Raw genomic sequence first — 10,766 nt, 5'->3', positions numbered from 1 at the left:
TAGATTAGAACCAGAGAAGGAAAGAAAATATGGATGTCCCAGTATCAAACAAACGAAAAGAGCAAACGAAAGCTCAAAGAGGGGCAAGTGGAAGCACCGAAGAAAAACTCGATGGAATGATCAGGTGGATGCAGGAAACGAGCTCAGTTCTTCAATAATTCGCTTGACTAAATGGGTTGAGAGCCTCAAATTATCCACCAAATATGTTCGGTCCAAAACGGACCCATCATTGAGCGGAAAAAGAGAAGGCGACTTCAAAAGATAAGGGTGAGGGGGATGAACACAATCTCCTGAGAGATGAGAAAGAGTATGAGGTGACATTCCTGCCGTAATATTCTACAACAAAAGGGCCAGTCATTTGAAGCCCAACTCAACTCACACATTCCATGAGTGGGAGTTCTCACCAAGGATACATCACGAGAAAAAGAAAAGCACCAATAGAAATGGGGCATTCACTCATGTTGATGATTTAGATTAGAAATGAACTTTTTGGGATTGTATTAAATTTGGGATAATTTTTTTTATTTATTTACATTGTTAAGAGTAGAAGAAATAATAAACTAGTAGTTTTTTTGTGTTTTGTTTTTTATGTAGGAACCCCACATGGAAGAAGCACAACGATTTTGAGCTTTCAATGACCCAAGATAGAAGCTCCCACCAATAATCTACAGAACTATCACGATCAATCTGGTAACTTCGTTCTTTATCTTTTCAGGGCTACACATTGAGGACAATGTGTTATCTAAAGTGTGGGGGGTAACATAGAAAATTTATTTTAATTTTTTATGTTGTTCTTTGATTTTTCTTGTTAATTGTGTGCTTGGTCTTGTAGAAATACAAGTGATTGGTTAGGAGCATGTACATAGGTTGATTGTATTTACAGCAAACTTGGCATGAAGATTGGTGATTTTAAATTTTTGATTACTAGACTATTAAAGTTCTATATATTACTTTGTAAATAGGCATTAAGAAATTGAATATACCAAATGATATAGAGAATACAAGGAAATAAGCATGCTAGTATGAATGATAAATTGCTAAAATTGTGATTGATTGGTTGACTAAATTTGTGAATATTGAGATACCTAGGGATGACCTAAGGCATTATTTGGTATACACCTGGAGTCAAAAAATTAACCCTAGTTATTCATCCTTAGTACCTATTTTGAGCTAGAAAACATTTCTTGATGAACCTCTATAGAAAAACCGAGCTAAAAATGATAATTTGTTATTACCCTTTTCTTTTGTCCTGAACTGCATGATTATAGACGTCTGGCCATACATATTGAGGGTTAAGTAGATACATTATGGTGATTATGTAAAAATAGAGTGATAGGAAAGATCAGTGGAGTATAGTAATTATAGGTTAGCTTAAAAGTGCAAAAAGAAAAACTCAAAAAGGAAATTACATGAGTAGAAAAAGTACGTAAAAATAAAGGTATTTGTGAGTGTGGTACCGTGAATAAGAAAGAAAAGTGAAAAATTCACAAGAATAGAAAAACTCATCCATTAAGTGTACAAAAACTCATAAGCTAGCCGTAGTTACTATATGATGTTGAGATTTCCTATAAGGAGAAATAAAGAAGGTGAGAGAATGAGAAATAAGAAGGTGAGTAAGAAAGGGGTACTAAGGGGGAGAATAGGGGACAATATGATATGCCAAACTATTTTCATGCTTGAAACTATATGATGCTTTTTATTCTTAAATTTCATACTTGTCTTAAGCCTCAGAACGTTACAAGCTGAAAAGCCCTATGTGATTTAGGTAGACTTATTTATAATTTGGAATCATACCGAATAATGTAATTTATGACTGTTTGTATTCTACTAGGATAATCAAATTACTTGTATAATTTATTGATGGATTCCTACATTTGAGACCTTTAAATGCTTGAATGTTTTGTAATATACTGAACCTAGCCGTTCAGTAACAAAAGTCATAAGTCAGCTATTTATAATGACGAGATTATGTGTAAATAAGAAATATTTATTCAAATGCTCTAAAACCAACATTTGTACCATACCGGCTTAAGAGTCATCTTTTTATTTACTGTTTGTGTTTGCTTAAGGACAAACAATGACTTAAGTGTTGGGGAGTTTGATCTGTCATAATTTGGTGTAGTAGATTAAACTAGTTTTTGCATTTTAGGAGCTTAAACAAAAGCATTTTGGTTAAGTTTTAATTACGTTTTTTCAATTTCAGTTACATCTAATAAAATGTGTAATTTGAGTCTTTTATTGACCTTAGAGGCCGAATGAGGCATAACGATAGGTTAATAGACTTTGTGAGTGTGTAGAAGACCATTTGAAGGCAAGCTGACATGATATTGGTTGCTGTGTTGCAACACGAAGAGCTGAATGTCGCAACATAGGGAGTAGAAGAGAAGAATTTAAATACTACCTTTTGTGTCACGACACAGCCTGAGGATGCCACGACATGCCCCTGAAGACACCTGAAGATGAAGCATACTGCCCTCAATGTCGCAACATAGTACTTGGTGTGTCGCGACATAACCTCTGTACAAGAAATAAGTACGAATCAGGGGTATTTTAGTGCACACAATCAAACATTAAGCACGAAGATGGTAGTTGACCTAGGGTTAAGGACAACGTCCACTGTAAAGTCTATAAATAGGTTCATTTAACACATGTTATGGAAAATTTTTCATATTATATAATTTTCTTCCTATTTTTATACTTTTTTTTCTCTTTTTAGGCTTTAGGTTTATTTTAGGTTTTGTTCTTTGATTTGTGGAAGAAATTAGATTTGTGAAATGTGATCAAACTCTGTAAGGATTCAGCATTCAATTTTAATACAAATTAGGCTTCTTCTAAAATTTATATTCTTGAATTATTGTTCATGCCTATTCTTTCTATCATGTCGATATTTTTTATGAGATCCATGAGGAACTAATCCTCTTATGGGGGATTAGCGAGTAGAGGTATGATTAATTAACTATTTTGTAGGGTTCTCTTAGCGGATCAGCTCTTCAGGAAAAGAAGATCTTAAAACCTAGGCCTAACAACCTTAAGAAGTCATTAAGGTGGGAATTAACCCAAAATTGGTATGGCCTATCCATGAACACCTTAACCCTGAACTGGTCTAGACTCTAAGGTCGAGAGATAAGTCGTTCTTACCGACTCGTTATTCTGGTGGAAGTTTGGTTGAACTATTTGATTGAATAAGAAAACTCGAAACGATAGTTGACTATGATTACCGAAGCAAGCTAATCACCCATGCTCAAATTTGGTAAATTTACTATTTGTTTCTCATTATTTCTTTGCTTCTTTTCTTTTTATTTTTTATTAAGAATCCTAAAAACCTTTTTTTTTATTTGATCGTATTATAATTAATATAAAGTACAAATTAGATCTATTTATGCTTAGGTTAGAATTAATTTAGTGCTCGCCTTTCTTGGGTACGATCCTCGGAGTACTCATCTACTCCGTTGTAACTATATTACAACCTGACCTGTATGCTTGCAGATATCGCTCTTTCATATATTTTGTGCAGGATTTCTACTCTGGACGTTGGTACGTCCAAAGGCAATCACACTTGTATTAATTGATTATTTTGTTATCTATTAATTGATTGTGTGAAATTTTCTTTAAAAGTATGTCAGGCTTTTCACAATCAACTGCAACTTCTTCCTAAAGTTCTAAAGGAACCAAAAGGAAATGAGTTTCGAAAGAAGATGTTGCATTGATTTTATGTATGGTAGACTTGCACAACGCTGGATTTTTTAATGCGGATATGAGACTCAAGGTTGGTTATTTACTTGAATTGGAAAGAATGATGGAAATTTTTTTACCTCATGCAATGCTAAAGGCTAAACCTATTTTTTGAGTCAAGGATTAGGACATTGAAAAAGGATTAGGTCATCATTTACGATATGCTTAGAGGAAAAGACAATAGTGGCTTTGGTTGAGACGACCATAAGCAAATAGTTGTTGTTGAAGATGCAGTGTGGGACTTATATATAAGATTAAGAATTTTTTTGCATTTATTTTCTTGTATCAACTAACTTATATCCATATAGTATATAATGGCTATGAATTTTTTTTTATAGTCATAAAGAAGCCGGGCAATTCAAAATTTGAAGTCTCCCTTATTATTAGCAACTTACTTCCATATACATCAAAGATCGAGTCACAGGGAAATATGCTCAAATAGCTACTGATATTTTTGAAGAATTACGTGCTGAGGATGTTGCTAAAGAAGAAGGAAGCAATGACAATAGATGCGAATTTGATGCTTCCTTAGATGAGATGAATGTTTCGGCTACACAATCACAACTGTCTAATCCCAACAAAGTTGATACTACATTTTCAAAGAAGAAGAAAAAGAGTCCCGAGGTTAGTGAGCCAAATTCTTCTACTTCACTTTTCGATGTTGCCAAGTTATTAACGAATAATATAAGAATAGTTGGGCTTGAATTAAGTAGGAGCATTGCCTCTGAAATGTTCATTAAAGAGAAGTCAAGTATGATCATTCAAGAAAAGATACAAACTCTCCATGTGGTATTAGGTGAAATAGAAGGTTTAATTGATGATGAACGAATTGATGCATTGACCAAAATTCCTAATTATCCAACGCAAATGCTTATATTTCTAAGTCTACCACATTCTATGCGATTAGCATGGGTGAGAAAATTTATTTCTTCCCATTAAAAATGTAGTGGTAATGGATGAATATAACTTTTTATATGCCATAGAGGGTTGTAACTTTTTGTATGTGTAAATGGATTTGGTGGTGAACAAATATAACATTTTTTATCTAATTTTAGGTTGTCACTTTTTGTATATGTAAATGGGTGTGGTGTTGGATTAATATAACTTTTATATGTAATTACAGGATGATATAATCACATGGATGTATTTCATATTAATATTTTAAATATTTTAATATAATTGAAAATAAAAATAAAAACTTTTAATATAATTTAATATAAAATATTATTTCCAAATTTTAGAAAATATAAAATAAAATATTTTAAATATTTTATAATAACTTAATATAAAATATAAAATTAATTTGTATAAAATATGTTAAATATTTTAATATAATTTAATACAAAATATTATTTCCAAATTTCAAATAATATAAAATAAAATATTTTAATATAATTTATTATAAAATATTAAATTAATTTAATATAAAATATTTTATATTTAAATATTATTAGTTTGATGGAAAATATTATTCTTTCATATTAAATTGATGTGGAAAATGCATTAAATGTTAAAGGCCATATTCGTCATTTGAGGGGTTTTTTTTGCTATTACATATTTATTCCTTTCAACCAAACGCATGGATACTATTACAATACTTATTCCATTCCATCCAACCAAACCACTATTATACCTATTCAATTACATTACAGTCGTATTCCATTCCAGTGAACCAAATGTGTTGTAAGTATTTGAAATACTTACTTTCATATTGCTATCTTTTATGTAGATTTTGATCATTTTGGACACACCAATCTGATCTACAATAAGCTTATACTATTCGCTCGTTGACTGGTAGATTTTGTTTATGTCATCATAGTAGAGTGACATGTATTTAGGTGATACTTGCATGTGGATATAAAGGAATCTAAGTAGTAGTTGAACATTATGGTTCCTTTGGATGTTATACTTGAAATGGATAAAAATTTAGATTTTGAACATGTATAGGAATGGTGCAAAATATTTTGGTTGTTATGCGTAATGTTTTAAATATCTGCGGGACATTTTGCATTATAGGTGTTCGTCGGACATTTCACAATTTAGGTGTCTGCAGGACATTCAGCTATATATTTGATATGTGTGTGTGTGTGTGTCTGTATAACCACATGCAGTAGGATTACCCGCAAAATAGTTCGTCGGGTATCTTTTCGTGGAACAGTCTGCCATGATTGTATTATGCATGTTGAAGGCTGCGTATAGTGTTTGTGGGTGTTGTAATTTATGCGAGCATAGTGTCAGCGAATTGCAAAAAGAAAAGAATAAAAATATATATAATAATTGTTCAAGTAATTGGTGATAACATCCTATAGCTTGGGTCTAGCGACTAGATCGGGTAAAGGGTGTTACATTTAGTGGTATCAGAGCTACGATTTAGTTGATTCTAAGAGTAAAACGTAACACGTATGAGTCAAGAAATACATGCCACGTGTAACCAATGATAGAGTGATGACTTCCGATCTGATCTGATTTTGGTTTTTTATATTGATAAATGATATCTATTGACTTTAATCATGATGCACCTAATGAAGTAGATAATAATGTACCAACTTCTGAGCAATGAGCTGCTCAAAGTACGCCCTCAACTCAAGGACAAGGAAATGAGACGTGTGGTACCTTCGTTTAGATAATTAATGAGTGGTATACAGAGTTCGTGCAAACTCACCCTGTGGCTCTGCAACCTCTACCCCCTACTGTGCCTTATTCAGCACCCCCTGTCCTCAAAGTTTTAACTCAATAAATGCTCATAGACTCTCAATTGATAAAATTCAAAAGTGTGGGGATGAAGAATTTCGAGGGAAAAGAGATGATGATCTAGCTAAATTTGAATATTGGCTAGAAAATATATAGCGGGTATTTGATAAGTTGGTGTGTTTGCCAGAAGACTATTTGAGGTGTGTTGTGTCCTTACTGAAAGAAGAAGCATATCTACGGTGCACTACGCTAATCGTAGTGGTTCCGAAAGAAAGAGTTGACTGAGAATTCTTCCAAACTGAATTTCGGAAGAAATATATCAGTTTACGGTATCTGGAAAAAAAGAGAGAGTGTTTCTTGAGTTAAAACAAAGAAAGATGTTACTGAAAAAGTATGAAAGAAATTTTTTTAGACTCAGTAAATATGCTCGAGAGCTAGTTCCCACAGAAACTGAAATGTGCACTCGTTTTGAGTGGAGTTTGAATGAAGAAATTTAGATGTTTGTTGGAGTTCTTGAAATAAAGGAGTTTGTTACATTGGCAGATAGAGCATAGAAAATGGAAGATATATGTAATGCAAAGAAGCAGGTTGAAATGAAATATTGGGATTCAGGAAAGTAGAGTATGTTTAGATCCTTTCTGCCTCCTCCACCAAAACGGTTCAAAGATGTTTCAAATAGGTTCACGCCTCTTTCTAGTTATTCAGGGAGAGATCAATCATGACATGGAAGTCCGAGACCCCATACCACATCAGTCGCCAGTGTGAGTAGTGTCCACAATTTGAATAAACTGGTATGTGAGCATTGTGGTAAAAACCATTTTTGTGAATGCTGATTGAAGAGTGGTGCTTGTTTCTGATGTGGATCGCTGGAGCATTTTCTGAAGGATTGTCAACAAAAAATTAAAATTAGCTCTAAGTAAATCACTAAATCTTCAACCACCCTACAGAGAGGTAAAAAACAAGGATCCAAAAATAATGTAGGAATTAGCCGCAGCACTGCACATGAGGTGAATGCAAAGTCTAAGGGTCGAGCACCCGCCAGAGCATACGCGATCTGGGCCAGAAAAGAAGTCATTTCTCCTGATGTGATTGCTGGTACTTTTTCTCTTTTTGATTTTACTATTTATGCTTTAATCAATCCTAGACTAATGGATTTGTATAAATGCACTACATTAGTAACTAATGCTAGTAGAAAAATATGCACTACATTATTCAACCATCTCTCATTCGACTCCCATTCTTTGTACAATAACTTTGCATCCTCCCAAGGTTAAACTCCATAGCTTTAACATCTTCTTTTTTTAAGTCAACTACTACTAGCATTAAAAGTTATTTTGGTTTTCGTTGAGAAAGGAATGCAATTGACTAAATCTTTTTTTCGACACAATAGAATTTCAAACTCACACACTCACTCATTTAAATTATCACAAGCCTGGCCCATAGATTAATCCCACGACCTTGAAGATATAGTGAAGGACCATTCAGCAATAGGTCAAATACTGAAGTTTGTAGTCGACTAAATCAATTTAAAAAATAAAGAGTTTTCACATGTGGCATAATCAATGAAGGACATTTTTCATATTCTTCACCAATGATCCAACGACTGAAATAAGAAAAATTCGCACGAAAAAAAGTTCTCATCATAGACCACACCCTTAAAATATTTTTTATATTTATTTATTATTTAATTTCTAGTATGAAGAGTTGTGAACAAGTAAGATTTCTAAATCTGATGAGGCTGACATGGCACCGCCTAAGTGTAAGTGTAGCGTAATCAACTCAGCCTTCAGAAAAAGCACTTCATTGCAAATCTGTCCCGGTATACCCAGATCTTTATTTTCACGGTCCCCAAAATTCTTGTTTAACTACTGGATCTGGTTACTTTCTCCTTCCAGGAAAGCTAGACCCATTAAACATTCACTTGTAAGTAATTCAAGTCTTTTGCCATTTCCCCTTTATTTATTTATTTTCGTTTCAGTTCTGTTATTAAGATCTGATTAGTTTTTGGTATTGGGTTTTCAAAAAATAAACGAAACCCTTGGAGGAATCAGATTTTTTTTGTTGGTTTATCTGGAGATCTATTTGTTTCTGCAATTGGGTTTTCTAGGATTAGAGAAAACCCATGAAGGAATCAGAGTTAAGCACTGAACCAATCGGACAAAATCTGATAAAACTGATAAGCAATCTATGCTTCTCAGTTTTTGTGTTTTCAGTGTTGATATTTACAGTTATTGCTATCACTTACCAACCCCCAGATCCATGGCTTGAATCAGCTCCGGCCTTAACCAAGCTCTTCACTCAAACTGAGAATGCCACTTTCAAAAACGACGATTCTATCCTTAAAACTGGTGAGGATGTAGTTCTTGTGGCATCTCCTGAAGTGCCCCCTGCTTTGGCAGTCAATCCCATCACGGAAACCGTGATCAAGAAGTCCGAAGAGAAAATCTTAAATTTGAACCTGAAATCAGATTGTGAGGACCTCAAGTTCGTAAATTGTTCGGATCCACGTGTTTTAGTCACAGTGGAGAGATTCAATTTGAAAACTTTCAAATTTATTGTGTTTCTGGAGTATCAAACTCCGGTCAATGGGTCAAAACTGGATGAGTGTGATGTGGCTTGGAGGTTTAGGAACAAGAAAGAGAAGTCTTGGAGGAAGTACAGAGATTTTAGGAGGTTCAAGTTTGGGATCGGAGAGAACTGTACCTATAACGTGGTACATGCTGGTGGCTGGCATACAGGAATTAATGCTCGGAGGCCTAGGAATAGACCTAACACCACAAGGAGTAGTGGGAATCTAAGGCTGGCACCACCGGTAGGCGATGAAGAGATAAATGATACTATTCCAACTTTGGGATCGGAAATGAACTTTAGAAAAGGGAAGTATTTGTATTATGCGCGGGGAGGGGACTACTGCAAGGGAATGAATCATTACTTGTGGAGTTTCTTGTGTGGTTTGGGGGAGGCTATGTATTTGAATAGAACATTTGTGATGGACTTGAGCGTATGTTTATCGGCAACTTATAATCCAAGCAATAGGGACGAGGAGGGAAAAGATTTCCGGTTTTATTTTGATTTTGAGCATCTTAAGGAGGTAGCATCTGTTGTGGAGGAGAGTGAGTTCTTGAGAGGTTGGAAGAAATGGAATAGGGGCCGTAAAAGAAAAGTGCCAGTCAAGAAGGTTACAACCTATAAAGTCACACCTATGCAACTTAAGAAGGATAAGAGCACGATAATTTGGAGGCAGTTTGATGCACCAGAGCCGGAAAACTATTGGTACAGGGTATGTGAGGGGCAAGCAGCTAAGTACATTCAGAGGCCATGGCATGCTTTATGGAAATCAAAGAGATTGATGAATATAGTGACTGAGATCAGTGGACAAATGGACTGGGATTTTGATGCTGTTCATGTGGTTCGAGGGGAAAAGGCACAAAATAAAGAACTCTGGCCGCACTTGGATGCCGATACCTCTCCTGATGCTCTTCTCACAAAGCTCAAAGAAATGATTCAGCCTTGGAGGAATCTTTACATAGCAACAAACGAGCCATTCTATAATTACTTTGATAAATTGAGGTCTCAATATAAGGTCCATCTGCTTGATGACTACATGGAATTATGGAGTAACAAGAGCGAGTGGTACAATGAGACAACATTGCTGAATGATGGGAAACCAGTTGAGTTTGATGGATACATGAGAGTTGCTGTGGACACTGAGGTACTTTACCGGGCGAAGACGCGTGTAGAAACCTTTTACAATTTAACTAAAGATTGCAAGGATGGAATCAATACATGCTGATGAGGTTGTGAGCTACCCCTCTGTCTTTTCTTCCTTTTTGTCTTTACACTTTCTTGATTCTGGTACAAAGTATAATTGTGGAGACTAATTCAGGCTTGATGTGTTTCCTTGATTTTCATTATTATCATTATTAGTATAGTCGTTCATTACAACATCCCTTTATTACTTCAGCTGCTTAAATATATCAATTCAAATTCATAGGATGTGATACTGAGATTTCTTAAGACATAGGAGTTTCATGCATTATCATGGCTTTCACCGTCTTTCTAGTTTTTGCTTGATGCCCTTTCGGTCTCTTTGCCAAAAACAGCAAAAACCCCTAAACTGTACTGCTTTTATCTGAATCAGACCTAAATATGCCCTTAATCTTTTATCTTGTACTCAAATAAGTTCTCAACATTTAAAATTGTACCCAAATAAGTTCTCAACATTTAGCTTATGCCTAAGTAAGTTTCTAACTTTTAATTTATACCTAAATAAAACTTTGAATAGAGCTTTTCACTTTCAGCCAGATCAAATGAAAGGGTTAGGACTTATTTGGGTTTATGTA

At 34.5% G+C, this 10,766-nt stretch overlaps 1 protein-coding gene across 1 annotated transcript; it reads left to right on the top strand.

Moving 5' to 3' along the window:
• The first annotated feature begins 8,147 nt into the window (after positions 1 to 8,147).
• Positions 8,148 to 10,368, top strand: LOC105773197 (uncharacterized). The gene is made up of 2 exons (XM_012594903.2): positions 8,148 to 8,346; positions 8,475 to 10,368. The coding sequence occupies exon 2, from the start codon at positions 8,546 to 8,548 to the stop codon at positions 10,214 to 10,216; it is 1,671 nt and encodes a 556-aa protein (XP_012450357.1). The 5' UTR covers positions 8,148 to 8,346; positions 8,475 to 8,545; the 3' UTR covers positions 10,217 to 10,368.
• Positions 10,369 to 10,766: the final 398 nt, after the last annotated feature.

Source organism: Gossypium raimondii, chromosome 6 (genome assembly GCF_025698545.1).
Source record: "Gossypium raimondii isolate GPD5lz chromosome 6, ASM2569854v1, whole genome shotgun sequence".
NCBI lineage: Eukaryota > Viridiplantae > Streptophyta > Magnoliopsida > Malvales > Malvaceae > Gossypium > Gossypium raimondii.
The sequence above is the reverse complement of the archived record's forward strand: the minus strand, read 5'-3'. Positions and strand labels throughout refer to the sequence as shown.